The sequence below is a fragment of the Talpa europaea genome, assembly GCF_964194135.1.
Source record: "Talpa europaea genome assembly, chromosome: 14".
NCBI lineage: Eukaryota > Metazoa > Chordata > Mammalia > Eulipotyphla > Talpidae > Talpa > Talpa europaea.
The window spans coordinates 38,835,378-38,858,177 of NC_140082.1; the positions used below are offsets into that span (position 1 = coordinate 38,835,378).

At 42.7% G+C, this 22,800-nt stretch overlaps 1 protein-coding gene across 2 annotated transcripts in view; it reads left to right on the forward strand.

The window, feature by feature from the left end:
- The window catches only part of ADARB2 (adenosine deaminase RNA specific B2 (inactive)), a gene marked incomplete at both ends in the record, with an annotated part of 448,147 nt that overhangs the window by 424,039 nt on the left and 1,308 nt on the right, over nucleotides 1-22,800 (forward strand). For both annotated transcript variants that reach the window (XM_084254372.1, XM_084254373.1), the window contains 2 exons: nucleotides 10,682-10,863; nucleotides 22,555-22,733. In XM_084254372.1, the coding sequence (XP_084110498.1) occupies nucleotides 10,682-10,863; nucleotides 22,555-22,733 (361 nt within the window). The remainder of the gene's footprint in view (nucleotides 1-10,681; nucleotides 10,864-22,554; nucleotides 22,734-22,800) is intronic.

The following is a 22,800-nucleotide window of genomic DNA, read 5'->3' on the forward strand; positions in this document are numbered from 1 at the left end:
GAGGGGACGTTAACAGCACCCGCTATTTTATAAGGAGCCTCTCTGTTCTGCAACGGAGCATATGTTATGCAAATGACTCTGACCTTAAGCATCTGTAACGTGCATTGTTTGTGCAAAGGCCTCCAAAGAGACTGTCTCATAATGTATGTGTTCATCTGCTTTCTGTGCTGCACCGAGACAAAATTAAAGCTAGCGCTTATGTAGTGTCTAGAGTAAGGGACTCTTCGTACATAGACGCCAGTGAAATGTTCTAACTCAGTGATTGATTGATGACCCTGACAGTCTCGAGGCTGGTGTGGACAGAGGGGGTCTGGGGACACAAAGATGTAGGTGTCTGTAAAGCAGTGGCTATCACCCACTAACACGGGACACACAGTCCCTACAGGCCATGCTGGAGCCACACGCCCTTCTGGAGCTGATTCTTCTATGTTCAGGCAATTTTGAAAGCTTATTGTTAAACACAGTCATAATTAAAAATGAAATTGCATACACTTGCAACTCAATAAGTTTTATTAAAATAAAAGCAACAAATACTCCAAACTCACCGAGACCACACCCAGAAGTTCATGCTAGTCTCTGCAGGGAAACACAGGAAGACAGGCTGTTTCTGACTTTGCAATTGTGCTGTCTGGATGCGGTGTCCCAGGCTGCACTTCTCCACGCCCTCACGAGACACACATGGTCAGCTGCCAAAAAAGGAACCAAGCCTACTCTTTTGTGAGAATGGGCATGAGGCATGGTGTCCATCAGGACAGACACCACAGACCCCCACCTGGAAATGGCATTTCTTGTTTTGTTTTTTGTTTTTGTTTTTCTGCTTTGGAATATTTTTATTTTATTTATTTATTTTTAATTGAGGTAATATTGGGATACCGCCATCAGGTTTTAACACCATAGTGCACCCACCACCCACTCACCCATAATCCACCAGCATAGACCATTGTGCTTCCTTCCCTCTTTGTTTTTACCCCTCCCTTAAGCCCTTTCCCCTTGATGCCTCAGTTCTGTAGTTAGCTGTTAAGGGTTATTTCAAAGGCCTGCTCTCTTCCCAACACCCTATGCACACGACTTTGGAAAGATGAAAACAATAGCCTTAGCCCACCCCCTCCAATTTTTACCTTTCTAGTTGCCAAAGCTAAAATACTAACTGTACTGCCCATAAATTTTAGAGATGTGTCTCTAAGCAACTATATCTACTAATTTTATTTCCAAGGGATTGCCCAAAGTTCTTATCTGAAATGTTGTTTGAAGCCCACAGCCATGTATATTTAGTAAGACAGAAGGTTCTTTATTAGTAGATGTGGTTTTGTCTGAGCAGCCATGGAACAGGAATGTTAGATTTCTTTCATCACCTATTTCATGTGACTTTTATTCATGAAATGAAAATTAATGAATAAAATTGTATCTTTCATTAAGGTAGAGAAAGTACATCCACTAGACATATTTGTTCTTCTCTTTGCAAATTCCCTTTGAAATCAATGAAAAAAAAAATGAGCTGGAATTGGTTATATCCAAACAACCACCACAGCAACATTTTTTCCCACCTACAGATCAAAAGCAAAGCATGGGATCACTTTGGGATCAATAATAGCGAAGTAATAATATCAATTAGACCACAAACCAGCATTCTTCTGAGAACAAAATCCCATGAATAATAAGTGATATCATTTTACAATATCAGTGTTAAGACAGGTTTACAGCAAAATACAGAAAGCTTGAAATTTTTACAGTGGCTTAAAAAGAGCCAAAGCATTATGAAGAAACTTCTCACATTCCATCAATTGGAAATGTTTTCATATTTCTTTACATAGGATCTAATGTTTCTGATGATTCTTCTCTAGATTCCGTCTCATCCACTTCAGACTTCCCACAATCCTGTGATCACAGTGTTTAGTCCTCAGGTTGGGGGGTGGTAGGGAGGGGCTATGAGCCCCTCTAGGACTGCCCCGGCTCCTTATCAAGGGCCAGAACCACTGACGATTACTGTCAAACTTCACACTCAACTTTTCTCTGGGAATCATTTAATGAAATAAGTTCTCTCCAACAGGTAAGAAGCTCAGCCCTCTACCTACACACTACTTTCCTCCCCGTTCAGGAAAATTCTGGACTGTCATGAAACCTGTTCCCCTTGCTTTACTGGAAATGTCATCTTGCTAACACCAGCCTGCTAGTCAGGCCAGGACCCATCCTGCACAGCCTGGCAGACCCTACCTGCCTCTGGACAGCCAGAACAGCCCTGACTACTCATCTTACTCATCAGTGCTCAGTGGCCCCAAAGGGCCATTTTCCCCTGATAAGAATCTCATCTTCTTTGGTTGTTCTCCTATTTCACATCTTGCCCCCTAACAGATAAGATGATATCTGGAGAGCAGGAACTCCCTTGGAGAGTGTGCACTTCCTGCACCCCCCAGCTTCTGTATACTGTCTGCACCCCCAACTTCGGGAACAGCACCGCATATTGCGGGGCCTGGCAGGCTCTTTCTTCCGGGGCCTTTCTGAAATAAAGGGACACTTAACAGTGAGCACAGTACAGGCTGAAGTCAACCTGGAAGCAGAAGTGACTCAACTGGTGGTTCAGAAAACTGAAGAAAGGCTTCATGATCTGTGTGCAGTTAGTCTCTTTCTCTAGAAGAGAAGTTGCACTTGTGGATCACCAGGTACCCATAAGAAAGGGCCAGTCAGCAAAGGGAGGGGTCCTGCAGAGGAAATACCGTGGTGGATGGCTGGAGCCCAAGCTGGGAGAGGCAGCTATACCCAATGTGGTCACACCCTGTAGCCACAGACAGAAGGAACTTTGAAGTTTCCACTTCTGAAAATACCTGTATTCCTGCACAGTGAGTGCCCGCAAGCCTGGGAGACTTGGGACAGGGAGGGGTGACACCTGTCACTAAAGAGAAGGAATAGGGCCTCCTCAGTGGCACAGCGGTTGAGTGCTGGGCTGCGAAGCTGCCCGCAGCCTCTGCAGCACCAGTTCAATCCCTGGCCATTGGCGAGGGTCCCACATGTAGCGCAGACCTCTCCTGCTATGCCAGCTTCTCCCCTCAGCAGTGTACTTCATCTGTCTGCCTGTTCTGTTACCCACGCTGGCTCTGGTGAATCCTCTCACCCTGCCGCACTTCTGACTGTACCCAGTGCTTGTATAAATAAATGAATGAATTTTTAAAAAAAAAAAAGAGAGAGAGAGAGAGAGAAGGAACAGAAATTACACCCAATGCAGGAAACCATGCTCATCGACAGAGGCACTGCTATACAGTGCTCTCGCCTTCTCTAAAACAATCCACCCTCTAAGTGACTCTACAGTTAATGAGGCAGCCGCAGTCATGTGGATGTCATCAATGTTAAATTCATTGTGAAGACCTGGGGTCCGATGCTCAGGTATGCCCCCCTCGTCTGCACAGCCAACAAGTCTGCTTGCTGGCGTCTTCATTAAGAGCTCGGTCCCATTTCCAAGACACGCTCGGGCAGCCCCCAGGCTGCCTGCCTGCTCTCACGCTCAGCGGCTCTGGGAAGCAAAGCCTGGGATTTCACTTTGCAGTGGCAAGCGGAGAGCATCCAAAGCCAGAGGCCCAACCTGGAGCACATCAGCTGCCCCAGAACTTCATGGGTCGCAGGATCACATTTTGTTCCCCTTTGACATGAAAATACAACCCCAAAGACTTGAAGGACAAGCCAGCTACATTTTTTTCCTTAAAAATAACGTTGATGCTGAACATAGCAGGAAACAAAATTTCATTTCTTTTGTTTGAAACAGAATTATTGGGATTACACCAGGAATATTCTTGGGCCAAGAAAGTCTTTTGAAAGTGAAGTAACATCTCTGTCCTGGATGTTTAGTCAAAAAGACATTTTAGGGGCCTCCCCGGTGGCGCAGCGGTTGAGCGCTGGGTTGCGAAGCTGCCCGCGGCCTCTGCTGCGCCGGTTCGATCCCCGGCTGCTCCCCGGCCACCGGAGGAGGATCCCACATGGTGCGCAGACCTCTCCTGCCACCCGCTGCTCCCCTCAGCAGTGTACTTCGGTCCTTCTGCCTGCTCTGCTCCCCACTCTGGCTCTGGTGAATTCTCTCACCCTCCCGCGCTTCTGACTGTACCCAGTGCATGTATAAACAAAACAAACAAACAAATATAATAAATAAATAAATAAACATGCCTCTAAAAAAAAAAAAAAAAAGCTTTAAAAAAAAAAAAAAGACATTTTAGGTAAAACGTTGGAACAAAATACCATCATGAAGATAAAAGCTAGTTCAAAAGCTACAGGTGGGGAGAATGGATCCCGCATGGGTGAGCCAGCTTTGCCAAGAAAACTAAACAGAACGGCAGAAGTCTCGTGGCCACGGTCAGTCCTGCTGCCCCCGATGCTGGTGGCTGAGAAGATGTTCAAGATGAGTACAGGCAACCCCCGCCGCTGACTAGCAGCTCACAGCGAGTCGTATCTCACAGTCAAGCTCCCCCCACCCCACTGCCATTAAATAAAACACAATAAGGAAAAATTAGAAAAAGATGCAAAATGGAAAAGAAATAACTGGCTAATATCCCAAAGTCATAGAAAACGGCGGCCACCTTTTGCTCCATTTCCATTTATCTTTTTTCCTAAACTCACGTCTGTCCCTATGGTAGGGATTTGCTGTGTGGAGGTTTGCTTACAAGCCATTACTGAACACGATAATCATGGCTCCTTTTTAAAATCACGAGCACTTTAATGTACTCATCACACTATGTCTCCTAGTTATGCCAGCAGCACAGTCCCCGTGGCTGGATATCTGGGATGTTTCCTGCTGATTGCTACTGTGAATAATGTTTCCCATAATATCTTTGCACAAAAGCTTTTATCCAAATCTCCAAATACATACTTAGGAGGTACTCCCCAAAGCAGAGTTATGGAGACCGCCCAAGGCAGAGGGGAAACAGTGGGTTCCCATAAACCAGAAACCCGATGGGGCCTCCACAGCCTCTGTAGTAGCTGAACAGTAGCCCAAAACCTGCAAATACACCCTTGCCTGGCAAAGAGCGAATGTGACCTTACACAGCAGGATGAGAAGCTTGACAGGACAGGATTGTCCTACATTATTCAGGGCTCCAAATGCAAACTCATATGTCCTTATAAGAAGGCAGCAGGGAGGGCCAGGGGACAGACACACAGAGGACAGAGGCAGAGACGGGAGTGAGACATCTACAAGCCAGGAACATTATGGAAGAGGCTGCCCCAGCTCCAAAACATGAGATACTCCCTGCCTCCAAAGCCCCTGGAGGAAGCACTCCCTTGTTGACACTTTGGTGTGAGACTTCAACCTTCAGAACCCTGAGAGAAATCATTTCTGTTGTTTAAAGACCCCCCCCCCCGCCCCATTTGTGGTGTTTTTGCTCACACAGTCCCAGGAAACTAATACAACGGGTAAGAGATATTTCTCACTTATCCCAACTCATTTGCTCTGGGAAATTTTTGAACAAGGTAAAGTCATAACAAAGTCTGCTCCTCACAGGCCCTCGTCACTCTCACCCTAGTGAAGAGACAACGAAACTGCAGAAAGTGGGGTGTTCCATTGTGCCAATGAAAAGAGACCTCAAAACTGCAAACTCAGTTGGTTGGCACTCCAAAGGGTGCCATGATTTTTCTTCAGCACAAAAGGATAACACAAGTCGTGACCTGCCTTCCGTGCAATGAGGAGATGGATGGCAGCAAACACCCCAGAACCAGCCACCCTCCCATGGGCGTAGCCCCATCTCACTGCCCGCAAGGCTGTCTCTCATTAACAAGCAAACACTAGTCTCCTGAAGAAATGGGAGCCAGAAAGAGGGGTTTTGCTTTTGTCTCGAAGAACCGAGAGTTGAATGGCATATAAAAATCTAAATCTTCTGGAACTAATGTCCCTTTAGATATGGTTTCTAATTTTAAGTACCTGAGCTTGATTATTGATCGCAATGTATCTTTAAGTGAACAGATTAAAACTTTTCTCCATAAAAATGAACTGTAAAAGATTACAGTTGCTCTCTGGGGAATAAGGCACTGTCTGGCTTCTAATCTTGGAGCTTGAGCTGTGAGAGTGAGTGTCTCCTCCAGCAGCTACTCCACACCCTCCCAAAGCAAGTCTCTTCTTGCTCCTCCCACACCTCCCCAGCACCCCACTTTCTGGCCTCCAATGACCAGCAGCTACACTACCGGCTCTCCTGGTGCCAGCTCTCAAGGGAGAGTGTGGTTCCCTTTTCCAAGCTCAAAATCAAGGGCCTTTTAAACGACTGCTCTTCTAAAGATCCAGCCCTAGTTTTCACTCATCCTTTAAGAGACTGCACTTTCATGTGAAAATTTACATCTTCTCTGGTGATGAAAGTAGTGAGTGGTAAATTCAGTATTTATCCAATATGAAAGTAATAACAGTTATAAAAATGCACTTCTCCCTTTACAGCCATCTACTCCTGCAAGGACAGGCAGACACAGATTTGAGGCGGAGAGGTAACATGAAGGACAAAGGATAGCAAGAATGGGCTGCCTGACAAAGGAAGACAGATATTTCAGGAGCAGGGTGGATGGTGGCTGAGCATGGCTGAGGTTGTGGGAAGGAGACAGTTCTGAGGACTCATGAAGACACACTCCTCAACATAAGTTTGCATTGCACACATAGGGGTCAAAATTTCATTCTACAGCTAGTATCTTCACAAAAAGAGGGAAAATTTTTCCTTAGAGTAAGTAATATTTGCCATTTTTTCCCCAGGAACCAAAAACCTCATGTCACATCTCTGAGGGGAGCTCTGAGAAGCAGCTGGGGTGATGAGGGGAACACGGGGATCTCCCACAGACATATGCATTCAGCGGAGGAAAGGTTCTGTAGATCCCAGAAACTGGGTCACTCCAGAGTAGGAGAAGTCACCTGGGCCAGCCTTTGGTGCGCAAGGTGGAACTGTCAGGATCTCTGAAGGGAGGGCCAGGTTGGGAAGAATCCAACCACTGGAGCTGCTGGTGGCCTTCCAAAAAATGTTGACACTTCAGCCATTTATTGGGGTTCAACTAGCCTAAGATCATGTCAAGAGAGACGACAATTCTTCAGATAGATTTCAGAGAAGAGAAATGAGAATATGTGTGATGTGGAAGTGATTTCTTTCAGCTAAAAATAACCCAGAGATACAACATTGCCCTGATCCTTACCTGACCCCAACAGAATAGCCCACATTTTCTGGGTACCTCATACCCCTAGCTTTTGCAATCAGTGTCAACATCCCCCCCAAAGGTTATTTTGTTCAGATTACCTTTATTGCCATGGCAAAATATGAGCTTACTTCCTGAGCAGTTGTTAGCAGATCACTTCAGAACTTTCTGTTCTGTTCCGCTGTTCATTCTTTCATCAGATTGCTTTTTTGCTACCAAGTTATATAAGAGTTCCTATATTTTAAATATTAACCCCTTACCAGATACTTGATTTGAAAATATTTTCTCCCATTCAGTAGGTTACCTTTTCATTGTTTTGATTGTTCCTCTGTTGTGCAGAAACTTTTTAATATGATGCAGTCCACTTGTTTATTTTTGCTCTTTTTGCTTTTGCTTTTGTTGACAAATCCAAAAGCAATCATCACCAGAACCAGTATCTAGGAGTTAACCATTTTCTTGTATAAATTTTAAGTTTTCAGATCTACATTCAAGTCTTAGTCCATTTCAAGTTGATTTTTGCATATGGTATGAGACAGTGGTCTGGTTTCATTCTTTTGCATGTGACTGTCCAGCACTACTTATTGTAGAAATGGTCCTTTACCCATTGTATGCTCTTGGCTTTTTGTCATAAATTAATTGTGGTTTATTTCCAGAATCTCTGTTCTGGTTTTTGATCTATCTGTCCATTTTTTATGCCAAATACGTATTTTGATGGTGCTATGGGGCCACCTCAGGGTGTTAAAAACAGGCAAGAATGTCACCTGTCCACAACATGCATCAGTAATTGCTGCTAGAGAATTTTGTACTCTTTTGTCCCAGGTGCACAGCAGCAGTAATCACCAGAATCATCAGGTAGGGCCCATATCTGTAATGGTTCCCGTTGATATGTGGAGACCAAGCTTGGAACTAAGCAAGGAAATCGAATCTCTTGGTTAAAGTCTTTTCCCAAGATCTTTCCTCACTTATCTTTGGTATTTCAGTGATTGACAAACAGACAAAAATATATTTATTTAGGGATTATCTATATTGAAAACTAGACAAGGGATCTTTTTCTCTGTCAACATTGCAGTAATATCAGCTGTTTGAACAAAAGAAGAGGTATTTTTCCATTCAATCCTGAATGCTGAAAATTCTCCAGTTTATATTCAGGAAGACATTTGATTTTATTGATCGTGTTAGCTGAATAAGTTTAAACTCCTATAGCCAGGCAAGGAGAAGGTTGATTTTCTCTTTATTGTAAAGGTTATTAGGAGGAAACCAGATATAGAAATTATTTGTCTTTAGACAATCCTTGTGAGTCAAAACCATTCAACTATGTTCTAGAAGTTTTGTTCAAAGCCGGTATTTGGAAGGCACAAAGTACAGTGATGTCTCTTCTAGGAATACTAATTATTTTTTTGTTCAAACTGTGGCTTATTCCAAGAAACTGCTTTGTTACCAACGAGGGAAATGTCCATTTCCCTGCTTTTAATTGATAAAAAAAATAAAACTCATTAACTGTCTGAGAAATCATAAGACACCACAAAGGTTGTCTACATCCAGAATCCTTTGTCATCAGTGGCAACTCATCAATGTAATGGCAAGCCTACATTGCAAGAAAATCTGCGTTCTCCAGAGCATCAATATAAGAAAACCAACAAGTGGGTCAAAACTAGACACTTAAAAAGGAATATTGAACTTTTATAGTGTAATAGTTTTATAGTTAAACTTGCCTTTTTTTTTAAATTCCTGGCACACCTTCCCAAGTCCTACCAATCTGTAAAGACGGTCTCCAAAATGCTAAATAAGGATGACGGTAATTTTGAGCTCAGATTTAAGGAAAAGAGGTGCATTCAAAAACACCAGCAGCGTTCCTTCCAGGAACAGCTCAGAACCAAAGTGTCCCTCTCCTGGATTCTGTGGCAATTATGTGAATGCCTCAGTGAACAGCGAGGTAAGACAGCCTCTTGGGGGCCCCCCTGAGCTAACTTACCAGTTTCTCTTTTGAGGAGAAAAAGTCGGGCACAAGTGTTGTTGCCAAGTGGAGGGCCCCAGAAAATCAGGAATAAATGCTTTTGTTGCTTGCAGAAATGTTCTCTCCTTCAAAACTTTGACATTTACTCTCTGGAAAACTAATATATATCCAAAGGAAAGCCCTTTCACTCCTTTCTGAGAGGAGTGGTGTCCCTTGCAGAAATGACCACAATTATTTTTTAAGTGAAGTTATGCAAATCTGATAGACTAAAGTAAATGTTTCATAAAACCAATGACTGTTTAAATTGTAGGACTAAATTGTTTGTATATAAATATTACCTTTTATATTCCATTTGAGTTTTATGTAGATGAACACATTACTTTAATGACCTACGTTTACAGAGGGAGACTGGGAGAGTGACTCTCAGTCCTCACCAGCCAGATGGCTGCCTCTTCTTGCATGAGATTAAAAGATGTTTCTCATTCGCCGCGATGCTTCCGAGGCAAATTAATATCTCCAGCTAAATTGCTTGTGTTTTCGGAATAAAATTTAAAGAGAACTTTTTAAAGCAATAGGTGTCATAGGTTCTGGGAGCAGATTGCTCTGCAGGTAGGGTATACTGGTTTAAACATTCAGTAATTAATGGAAAGAATTCTATGTTAATTGACTGCTTCAGGAAAGAGAAATATAATGATTCCTTATTAATCATGAAAAGAAATGTACAGCATGGAGGCACCACAATAATTGCTCTAGCAGTGGAGAAATGTTAATTAATGAAAAGAACAATGATGTAAGAAATTAGCAGCATAATGCTTGCTTGCTACTGATGGAGGTTGGATTTTAAAAATGTTATTTAGAGTAGAACCATAAAATGTTGCTTTAAGAAACAGATACATACAACCTTTTACCACCTAAATTTAGGAGCAAAAAATCTTAAAATGTTCCTGTCATCTTTGCATATATATAGAAGTGAACACTTACCCAGAGCTATATTTATTCCAAAGAAAATGGCCTTGTCCTTCATCTCTGATCTAGGCTTCTAAAATCAAAATCATCCCCAGAGCAAAGCAAGGTCATTTATTAGTGTCATCTAATTTCAACACAATAGGTCATTCTGACTGCCAAGGACAAAGGGGTAGAAGAGGTATTTTTCCCTACTTTGAAATAAACAAATTCAATTTCTGATATTTCCCAGCTAATATAAAGCAAAATTCAGATTCATTACAGGGACAGTCTTTTTTTTTTTTTTTAATCTAATTTTAAGTCCCTGAGAGAATATGCAGCTTCCACTCCATCTAACAACTCATTTTCCGGAAAGGGAAGCTAAGTACATTGACATGCAGTGCCACCGTCAGAGCCCCTCCGACAGCACTTAGCTCAGAGTCACCAGGGCCACGAGGCCAAGGCAGTGATCACACTGCCGTATCCACTGTGTCCGGGGCTCCCAAGCGGGCCCTTCCCATCAGAATACACAGTGGGGAGCAGAGCATCTGGAGCTGTATGAGGGAAGATGCAGATAATTGCACAACCAGCCAGGGTCAGCCTGCCCCAGTGCAGGTGAGCTAATCCCATTCCCTCCCTCTGTACCCCCAGGTGGAACGTACTGGGGCTGCAAGGCGCTCTCCTCTGCCACTTCATTGAGCCTGTGTACCTGCACAGCATCATTGTGGGGAGTCTGCACCATACCGGCCACCTCTCCCGGGTCATGAGCCACAGGACAGAGGACATCGGCCAGCTGCCAACCTCGTACCGGCACAACCGGCCTCTCCTCAGTGGTAAGACACCTCCCACCCCAGAGAACATTCCCTTTCATCAGCAGGCTGGCAGCGGGCCCCAACTGAACAGTTAGGGGCAGATTTTACCCTTTTTGACCAATGGTTACTTAAGATGTAGGGAGAAAGATTATAACAACAAAAGACTTAAAAAATTAAAACAAAAGTTACATTGCATCTCTGTTACAGGTGATAATTTAGACTAGGACAGCTATATATCATGTACAATTTTAACTGCAAAGTCCAAAGGGCCCTGTAGAAATAAAGACAAGGAATCATGAGTGGGTCTGAAAGGACAACTTAGGTTGCTGCTTCACAAGATGTATTTCTGACAGAGCTGAAAGTGGGGGACAAGCAATAGGAAGGGATGATACTGAGTTCCCAGGTCCCGGAGGGGTTCCTGTGCTCTCTGCTCAGGGCCTAGAGGGCAAACATGATCCAGCAAGGCTGAGCGGGAGCACAGTCCCAGAGTCCACTCCTAGCCTCTTACCCGTGCTCTTGGGAGCCTTGGCACCCCATCCTCACCAGGAAACAGGATGGCCCCTTGAGGCCACTGGACACCTAGACAGATCCTAAGTCCCCGGCAGCTACTAGTCTTTCTCATCAGAACATTTCCAAGTTCTTGGGAAACACCAGGATCGAAGGAAAGGAGACTGTGGGTTTTGAGTCCATCCCCTAAGCTTCCAAGCTTGAGCAGGAGGCTCTCTGGAGGGATGGAGCCTGTGTGGGGTGACACTGACGGGCTGGTCAAGTCTTGGACCACGTCATCTGAAAGAGAAAATAGGAAGATAAAATAACTATTTTTAGTGTTGTGGCTAAGGAGTTGGGCCTAAGCTTTATCACCAGAATTCTAGAAGTGTTCTAAATTATAAAATCAGAGGTAATAATATACTCCATGCGGGTTGTAGTGAGAACTGAAAAGGAATAATTCATGAAAAGTGCTTAATTATGCTCAGCAAGTATTCAAGGAAAAAAAGTTCTTTAACAAAAGTGAGCCATCTATTCATTTGTTCTACAATATTCGCCAATGAAATAAAGATAGTTTCTATGAATTGTTATGAAAAATAAGGTCACAGAGATAAAAGTTTAGATTTCATCTCAGAGGTTGAAGAGGCGTCTACCCAGCACTGGGACAGGCCATCACCAAATGCCAGGCTGCCTGTTATACAGGAGACCCTATTGCTAAGTTCCTGAGGCCCTATGCCAAGAATTCCTGTTTTGTTGGGGAGGGAGGAAGAGGTTTGTGGTATTTGAATAGTGGATTCCAAACCAACTTGCGTTTCAGACTCTTCTCTAATCCATGGGAACATGTTAGATTCCAGAAGCTCCTTCTGTCCAGTGAGGGGGACAGTGAGGCTATTTGAAGAGGGGCACAGTCCATCCAGAGACACTAATATCTGTTATTTTGTTTATACTTCAGTTTTTTTACTGTTACTCAGAGCCAAGTGTTGTAGAGGATGATCCCTTCACCACTGTCCTGGGTTAGGTTAATGAGCTCATAGACAGGACCCCTTCACCACACTTCCTACCACGAGAAGCTGTTTTCAGATCTGACCTGGGTTGTGCTCAGGGATGCAAGGTTCCAGGCCAAAACCATACAGATAATTGGCAGTGATCAGCTATGGGTGGTTTTCCTGGGTGGGGGCTGCCCTGAAGGATGGTCAATGTGGAGCATCTAGAGAAAATACGTGAATGTCCTTCTGAGACACTGGCCCCCCAATCCCTCTCTGTGGCCAGTGCATGTCACGAATCATCCATCACACCAACCCAAACAATGGCTGTGATCGCCATTCTACAGATGTGAACATAGGCTCAGAAAGTCAATAACTTGGTAAAATGCCCTATTTATCGATATGGAGCAAGGATTTGAACTGCTAACTCAACTGTTGTCAAGTGAGGAAATGAAATATTTGCCTCAAATTCAAAGCCTGTAAAATTGCATTTATTTTCTCAATGGTCAATAATTTCAGCAATTACGATAAATTATATTTTGGGCCCAGTTTCAACCTCTTTCTTTTTTCCTTTTATTTCTTTTCTCATGTTTTTTTTAAAGTGGCAAAAATTTTTTACTTCCTATGGTTGAACAGCAAAATTAGCTCTAGATGAACCCCCAAGAGACCTCAAATTACTGATTTGGAGCTAAAAGCAAATGTTCCTACACTCATTACCCAAAAAACTTCAGTGAAATTCCTAGGTTTCTAAGTTAAATTTAAGAGAATTCCATCTATTTGATGAGTGGCAAGTGATATCTTTTTCCAAGCCTCTAGCTCCGTGGACTGTCTTCTTTATTCCATGTTCATCTACTGGTGAGGAATTTATTTAAATTTCATAAGCACAAGGAAGCAAAAAATACAAAGGGACTGATGTTTCCCTGTGCTTTAGACTTTAGCTCATTGCGTCCATTTCCTCCTCAAATAAAAACAAGAATTTTAAATAAGTGTAAAAGCTGTGAATTAAAAAAAAAAAAAACATAACTTCAGAACCACCTAAAATCATCAGGTGTCATAACAATGGCAAAGCGTCTGAGATTCCTTGGTGAGCTCCCCAGCCGAGGTGACACCCACCCCCACCACAGGTAGAAAAATCTGACCAAACATTCCTACATGCTTATTTAAAATATGATTCCTGTTATTGTAGAGCTTCATTAAGTCTAAACCTTAGTGCCTCACCTGCTGGGGTAACTTCATTGTTATTGTCAGACATTTAAAAACGTCATTCAAATTCTATAAGGAAATAAGCAGGACTTTGTGTGACAAAAAAAGGTAATAAAAGCAATGGTAATAAAGATGATAACAGAAAGCACAATCAAACAAGCACACAAACATGCTTGCAGAGTTCCCCAAAGTCAACAGAATTGCCTTGGAAGATGAAGCACATGTGTTAGCAAGAGTCCTGCATTTCAGAGAGGGCTTAGTCAGTTCTGGTTACAAGCAGTTAAGCATGAAGAGATTTAAAAATGAACAATGATGTAAAAAAATACATTAAAAAATAAAATAAAAATTTAAAAAGACAAACAATTGAAAAAAAGAGATACCCTGGGGCCTCCCTGGTGGCACAGCAGTTGAGCGCTGGGTTGCGAAGCTGCCCCCAGCCTCTGCAGGGCCGGTTCGATCCCGGAGGAGGGTCCCACATGGCGCGCAGACCTCTCCTGCCGCCCGCTGCTCCCCTCAGCAGTGTACTTCGGTCCTTCTGCCTGCTCTGCTCCCCGCTCTGGCTCTGGTGAATTCTCTCACCCTCCCGCGCTTCTGACTGTACCCAGTGCTTGTATAAATAAATGAATAAATCTTTAAAAAAAAATCTTAAAAAAAAAAAAGACATACCCTATGGACACCAGTATACATGCATATTAATGACAACAAAAGATATATGAACTATTTGTAACAGATCGCAACAGACCAGTCTAAAACTACGGCTTGAACAAAGTCCACGTCACAGCTGTCACACCTCTCAATTCCTTGAGCAAAGCTTGCACAGTGATTTAAGAACAACCACCCTAAAAGAACTGGCTTTTGGTCTTTCTCAGTGTATTCAAGAAGATGTAAAGTAGTGAAAATAATGATTAACAAAAATATGAACATTGAATTCTCAACATTTTGTAAATGTAAAGTGAAGCAAATTGAAAGCTTGTTCTAGCCAGGTAAGAAACAGTTTGCCTGAGCTTTCAACCTCAAGGCTACATTTCTATTTTTCTTCATCAAGAAAAGAATCACAACAAAGGAGGAAAATCTGGATAGGAAAGAGAAATTCTTTGTTGTTGTTAATGGTGTGTTTAACAGATTTTTTTTTAATATTGAACATTCTTAGTCCACACTGAATATAAAAATTATGATTAGTTTGATAGCCCATGGCAAGGTCTTGGCAATGAAAATGAAATTTGAGAAATGGTCAAGAGAATTGAATATTAGAACGATGTTACAGTATCAGTGATAAATAGAAAAGAGCATTATTTGTCTTTCTTGGTGGGGTATATTTTCATGAAATAGTAAGAATCACTAACTGGTGTATCAGACACCTTTTCAGACTTCCCTGTTTCATAAGCAACTGAATTATCAGAAAGAAGCTTGATACTTACTGAAATATGCACCCACAGCGGCCTAAAATTGTGCCCCACACCACCTACCTCTTTTAGGGAAGAGAATGAGTAGGATGAGGCAAGGAGATCTATTGCTACTTACATTCACTTTTTTGTGTAAATATTGGCACACTAAGCTGGAGAATCTTATATCGAGTATCAAACCTCTTTAATTCAGGAGAAATTTCTGAAATTAATGACCATTAAAAATATCTTGTAAAATTACTCAGTAGGGTAGTAGCAAACATTTTCTTTTACATGGATAGTAATTTGAAATATTATTTAATCTTACAACAAACACATGTGTATTATGGAGTAACCCACAAAGTTTTCATAACTGTCTAAGTTATGGCACATGAGCTTGCAAAAAAATATCTGAGCAGTCTCCTTTGTCCTAAAGTCATTAGAGAAGCAATTTGGCCTCCTGGGCCTTGGGGGAAGTTTTTGGTAGAAAGAAAATGTCAATAAATCTTGCTAAAATAATCTTTTTAAAAATCCTAATATCTTTGTATGAATAGGAAAAAAAGCCAAATTCAACAAAGAGCCATTTAATAAGATTACTAAGAAGCAAGTTAGACATCACATAACTTAGCATAAATTTAAAATTATAAAATGTCTAATTTTAGTTTTCTGTAGACTTCCTCAAAATATTTGTACATTAATTACATTTCATTTCATTCCCACCATAGTTTTAAGAAATTGTTTCACAAAGAATTTGAACACCAAACTTGCTCTTGAGAATTTTATCATTTAAGGAAGATACTTCCATTGTCAATACTTAACATTTTTCAAACATCAAGAAATTGGTCAACATAATCCAGGTACTAGTTTCATGATCCAAGAGATATGTATTGATTTACTTATACAGTGATCAGGGATAATTCTGTGGAATTCTGAAATTGAGTAATGAGCAAAATGGTCAAAAATTCACCTCCAAAATGGTCAAAAATTCACCTCAAAAATGATTACATTCCAGTGGGGAAGTCAGACAAACAAAATATAAGAGCTTAGTATAAAAATAAAGCAAAGGTGGGATTAAAATGTGACCCTCAACACTCATGCAGAGCCCTGAAGGAAGAGAATGAGCATGTGGGAGGGTAGACAAAGGTTGGAGACAGAACTCAGGTAATATTCAGGGAATTTAGGGTTCAGCTGCAATGTGGGAACTAAGTAGAAAAGAATGGGCTCTTTGAGAAATATTGCCATGAATGTGCACCATTTTCCAAGTGTTTAGGGTACACCAAGTAAAGAATTGTAATTTATTTTTAATTGCCCTTCAGTTTCAGATCTACGATGAGGTCATGTGGTCTACAGCTTTAATGGGTTTACAAAGGCAGCTTAGACTAGGTAAAAGGCAAATTAAAAAGTACCTTAAAATTATCCAGCTCCACCTTGCTTTCTTTTTGTAAAATTTATTTTTATTTTATTTATATATACAAGAGCTGGGGGGCCTCCCCTGGTGGCGCAGCAGTTGAGCACTGGGCTGCGAAGCTGCCCGCAGCCTCTGCAGCACCGATTCGTTCCCCGGCTGCCAGCGAGGGTCCCACAAAAAAATAAATAAATAAATAAATAAATAAATAAATATTAAAAAAAAAAAAAAAGAGCTGGAGTGCAGGCCAGAGGTCCAGGGGTGGGGATGAGAGGTTTCACCAGAGACAGCAGTGGGGAGAACAGATAGATCTACTGAAATACACTGCTGATGGGATCAGCGGGCAAGACAGGAAAGGTCTGCTGCACCATGTAGGTTAGCTCCATGGCTGGGGATCGAACTCATGCCGCAGTGGCTGGCCATAGCTTGATAGTGCTGAGACTTTAACCCTTCCGATGCCAGGGAGGCCTCTCCACCTTGCTTTCTTGAAATACCTGACTCTCTACCCAATTATTTGCTGGCTCCTGGTAATGGAAAACTGACCATTTCCCAAGGTAATCATTCCTCCCCAGAAATCCTCTCATATATCCTCTCTGTCTAGAAATGTTTACATACATAGTCATTAGCAACCCTTACAACTATTCTGAGAGAAATCATAAAATTTAATAAGAAACCCTAACCTTAAAAAAAGTCATACAATGTTGACAGATTCTAAATGATGTTTCTTTGAAGATCCTCTGCTGCTGGGGAGTCCCAATTCCAGGACAGCAGTAAGATCTTGCAATCAATCACACCAAAGTGTGACAGGAGGCATCAGAGAGCTAACAAGACAGTGAAGAATCACTAGAAATGGGTTTGAGGAAGTACAAAAGGACCAGGATATGAGGTCCCCACAGTAGACCCCCCTCCCCGCCTCATAGAGGGTTAGAGGGGGACTTCTGCAGTCACTGGGACATAATAGAACAGGACTAAGTTCCAGGGTCTCCCTTCAGATCCTAGTGGTAGAAACACCAAAGGACTATTTGCTAAAACTGGTATATGTTTGAGCCCTCATGAATGGGTCCTTGTGGGTGTCACCAAGCATCATTAAATTATTTCCATTCCTAAATTTAAATTAAGATGGTCCTACTGAGAGTTAGATAAAATAATCCTACAGGAAATTTGCAAATACAATACTGGCACACAACAAAATATAAGCAGATATAGGAAGAGACAAGTCCGCTTTAACAAAACTTGCAGACAATGGAAACAAAACTTACAGACAATGACCCAGGCCCCAGAGATTGGCTTCCTCAGACACAGACCTTAATGAGCCACAGCATAAGAGAGACTTTAAAAAGAAGGTGGAAAATGCAAGGGGAGAGAGATGGAAGCCAAAACAAAAATAAAGGAACCAAGTGGGAATTTTATAAATGACGAAAACAAAACCAATTATGTAACAGAGATGGACTTCGTAGCAAATGAAACACAGCTGAGGAGAGAATTAGTAAATTGGACCATCACCCTGATGAAAAGGTCCAGAATGCAGTACAAAGACTGAAAGGGGTTATTAGTCAGGGTTCTCCCCCAAAAACAAAATGAATAGAATGTATTCACTTTCCTATTACAAAGACTTTATTTTTAGAAAATGGTTCACATGATAACCTACCTCCTCAGTGCAGGGAAATTTTCGGCAGGGGTTGATGTTTCAGTTGAGTCTAGAGGCAGAATCCCTTCCTCTTTGAGGGGCCTCAGTCTTTTCTCTTAGGACCAACAACTGATTGGATGAGGCCTATCAGCTTTGCTCAAAGTCTACAGCTTTTAATGTTCATCACATCTAAAAAATACCCTCATAGTAGTATTTGTCTGGTTGACCACACAGTTGGGCACCGTGGCCTAGCCAACGTTGACACATAAAATTAATGCAGCAGAGATACACAAAAGATAGGAAAGTCTAACTTACCTGCAAATACAAGTTCCAAAAAAGAGAAAGAAATGGAGCAGGGGTGATATTTAAAGGGATAATAATTAAAAACATTGCAGGACTGATGAAAAGCTCTAGAGCTAAGAAGCATGCTACACCTTAAGAAGGATTTTTTAAAAACCTCCCGCAACAGTTAAATCGCTAAAACATAAGAACAAAAAGAAAATCTTAAAAGTAGTCAGAAAATAAAAGATGAACTTTAATAGAGCTACATCAGACTAATAGTTGGTTCTTGGAGGACAAAGAACAAAGAAATTTATCTTTAAAATGCTGATAGAAAATTAATCTCAACTTAAAATCCTAGACCCCGTAAAATTATGCTTCAAAAATGAGGAAGAGAGAACGTTTCAGACAAAAATTGAGTTAATTCAACTCTGGAAATCTCCGCTGATGGAAACACCAAATGTATTATTTGGACATGAGAAAAATGATCCCCAAAAGATAACATGGGATGAAGAAGAAAGAAAAACATCCCCATGTTTATTCAGTATGAAACTTGACTTATTGCTACATTTTGGATACTATAGCAATGAAAAACATATAATTTGAAGCAAAAATGATCATATTCTGCCAAAGTCAAAGTCCTTTTGTCCCTAATCTTTTGAAATGACAGTCCTCACAGGAACCAAGAGTCATGTCATTATCAGATTATAAAATAACATATTCAAATTTTTCCTCCTGCCATGAGGAAATCACACATCTTTCCCAGTGACCTGTAAGCAGTGATTTTAACTATGAGGTGTACAAGCCAAGCCACTTAAGAGCACAGACGAGGCAGGACTTCAGGAAGGATGTCCCTGAGAAGTGGGAAGCTCTCATTAGAGAAGAGACCCCAGTCCCTGCCAGCCAGCCTCCCACCACCCTCTCACAGAGCACCACCAGCAGCATGACCACCACCCTGCAGGTATACCCACCTCACGCACTGCCTCTCATGTCTTAGCCAGCAACTCATCAGCCCAGTCAGATGGGGGAAAGTGAGGCGAACACAGTAATTCCAGGTTCTTGCTTAGAGTTGTGTTCACCTGAGGCTTCAGAAAACCATAGAACTTGTTCCATGTAGCTCATAGTACTAAAGACAAATTGTTAGCCTACTATCCTGACCCATTTATCTCCAGTCTCTAATACATTCCACACACTTTCCCTGGAATATGCTCTGTTAAGACAAGACAGCAATTATAAAATAACTCAATTATAATGATGTTCAGGCTAATGAAAATGAGTAAAATGACACTAATACGGCCTTAATCCTTAGTTATTCCAATTCCGTAAGTCTATATTAAAATATTACTAATTCCACTTCGTGTGTGTGTGTGTGTGTGTGTGTGTGTGGAGTGGGGGTGGGGAGGGTGGGTGAGTGTGTGTATCTAGGGTGCATGTATGATCTGTATCTGTGTGTGCGTGTGTGATGTAGGGCCATGTGCAACGAGTGTGGGTGTGAGTGTGCATGTGTGTGTGAGAAATCCCACACACAACTCCAGCAATCCCTTCTAGTCCTGCAAGTTTATGATTCTGTGCCTGGAGACATGTGCTTCACTCATTGCCCAAAATCCAACATAAAGCAACTCTGTGGTGCAGACTTGCCTTGCTTCACGTAAAAATTACATCCCTGAATGTCTTGTGCAAATTTAATTTGGGGAAAATGAATTACCTTTTAAATATAGTAGGCCCACTAACTAAAGAAATGCTATAATGTTTCTCTTATAAACTGCTTTTTTTAAGTGTATAAGGATTTCCTTGTAGTAAAATATCTTTTAATAGCTATATGAGCCATAATAAAACTCATCTTCATGGGTGAGCTGTGCATTTACTCTCATTGCTCTGAACTACTGGGATTAGTAGCAGCAGTAGTCAGAGGGGTAACTGGCTGGGTGGTGGTGATGGTAGTAGAAGTATTCACAGTATTAGTAGTAATGACTGGAGTAGTGGTGGCAGTAGCATAGTACTGATATCATAACTGGTAGTAGTAATTCAAGTAGTGGTGCTAGTACTAATACTAATATTTGCAGCAGCAGTAGTAGTGACAGAAGTGGTGATGGCAGTAGTACTAACAGTGTAGTAGAGGCAGAGGTCATCGTACTAGTAGGAGGAGGAGGAATAGTAGGATGAGGAGTTGTAACTAGTAGTACTAGTTGCTAGTACTAGTAGTAGTACTAGTTGGTGACAGCAGTAGGAATTGCAGTGGTGGTAGTAACAGTAGTTAGCAGGTTCATTAAGCTTTTTCTGTGACTTGTTAGTAGGTCACAGAAGTATTACTGACCTATTTCTGAGCCTGCCCTTCCCACATACCGGCTGCACTTATGAACCGTCAGGCATCCCCATGAGCTGCTCTCTCTGTTTAGCCTGCCAGGGTAATTGTGTCAAAGACCAGTGAGGACCTTATTGTTCTCACACTCTGAAATGAAACACACTTCCATGAGGTGAATAGCTAGGCTGAGGCATGGGCTCCTGAGTTGGTGAGCAGTGCAGGTCCTCTCTGTGCCTCAGACTCAGGGTTGTCACTAGCATGGGTCCGCTGCCATCTGAGACCTCTCCAAGACTGCTTGAAAACCACCATTGAAGGAATTACCAAAGGGAAAGCTAGCATCAGATCTGCTCTTCCCCGAACACCCCACCTTTTAGGCACAACTTCCCCACACAGGGGTGTCTCCAGCACCTGCCGTGACCCTGCTGTGACCTGGGCAATGCGCTAAAGCCGCAAGTTTTGTCACACAGACTCCCCCATGTGACCACTGACCCATCATTGGGGAAGACCTTGGCACCCCATCCCACCCCCCACCACGTACTTGCAGGAGAGCAGGAAGGAGCAAGAGAAGTGAGTAACCAGAGAAAATGATGCTTCTGTTGGGCTGAATTTGGGGACTGTGACCTGGAGGAGGAGGATCCCACCTGGAGTGGGAGCGATCCAGAGACAAGAATTTCTGGGCTATAAACTAAGCATCCCACAATACCATCAAAATGAACACACAAGGTAGGCTCCCATTGCTCACTTTTGTGTGGTGTTGCACCCCCAACATAACTCTGAGCAGACCAGGCCACGTCTCTCTTGTGCGGAGTTTTGGAGGAAGGTTGGTTTATGAAACGCATCTGGCCATGATCCGCCCTCCTCGCAACTATCACAGTGTGCACTACTTCAATTCCTCCCCCACATGGAGATAAACTCACAAAAGGTCAGCTCCAGAAGACAGAGGCTGAGCTGGGAAGGTGGAGGGCCTCAGAATCCTCAGCACGGTCACAGGGGAAGGCTGATGAGGTCTCACCATGGGCTCAGTCCTGCCCAACATCTCAGCACCAGCATGTCCAGCATCTTTCGTGGGAATGAGGACCATGGTAGGAGGGGGGACAGGACTGGAAGCAGGATTCACAGTAAAAGCTAGAAAGCATGACCAATGCCCTGGCTATAAACGTGCTCCCCCGGTTGGAGTGTGCTGACTGCTTCCTTTTCTGATCTGCTATATGAAATATGACTGTAAGGAACATGGCATCCCAATGAAAAACCAACCTACAATCTGACATGGAGAGAAACTTTGAAAGGACTTCCCTGGAAATTCTGGAGGCTTTCTGGACAGGACCCGCCTCATCGTCACATGACCTACGCTGTCACATAAGGACCACACGTAGAGGAACAGGCACTTAGTCTAATACTTTTTTATCATCCTGAAATGCTTAATAATGGTCGAGTCCATGCATCTTGCACTGGTCCTGCAAATTCTGTAACTGGAGCTGTAGCTGAATCACATCACTTGTTCATCATCCTACACTCTTAGATATCTTGTTTCACTAGCTTTTTTAGCTCATCAACCAAACAAGAGTCTATCTGGTAGTACTAAGAGTCTGTCTGGTAACATTTTGCCCTCCCGTCAGCCCCCCGAAATTTTTGCCTCAAGCAATGCTAGGCGTGCAGCAGGTACCCAGTGAGCACACTCCTCAGACGGCGGTTACGTGGCTCCATTTGTTCATTAGCCCACTCAGCAAGCATGCAGAGAAGGAGAATTTGGGCAGAGTTTTTATTATTATGATTTTACCTTAAATTAAAATCCTTTAAACTAAAAAGTGAAAAACAAGTTCCTGCAATGACTCAGTGCAAGACTTGCGTTAAGGTCAGGCTTTATTTCCCACATCCATCCCTAAAGTGAAGCAGTGACCCAGTCAAGGTTTAAATGTGAAAACGATGAGCTGTGACCGTCTCCTGCCAGCGCAAACACAGACCGTTTCCCATTAGCCAGCCTCGCGGGAGCCCTGTTTGGACCAAGAATATTGATGCCTGGCTGCTTCCGATTTCTCTTTTGACAGGAGTGAGCAATGCTGAGGCACGCCAGCCAGGAAAATCTCCCCACTTCAGCGTGAACTGGGTGGTGGGCACCGCCGATGTGGAGATTCTGGACGCCACCACGGGCAAGAGGCGCTGCGGGAGCTCGTCCAGACTCTGCAAGCACGTCTTCTCTGCGCGCTGGGCACGGCTCTACGGGAAGGTCTGTGGTGCCTGCGGCTAGCTCCTTTCCCGGAGGCTGGGCAACCACGCTGGTGCCTGATCCTGGA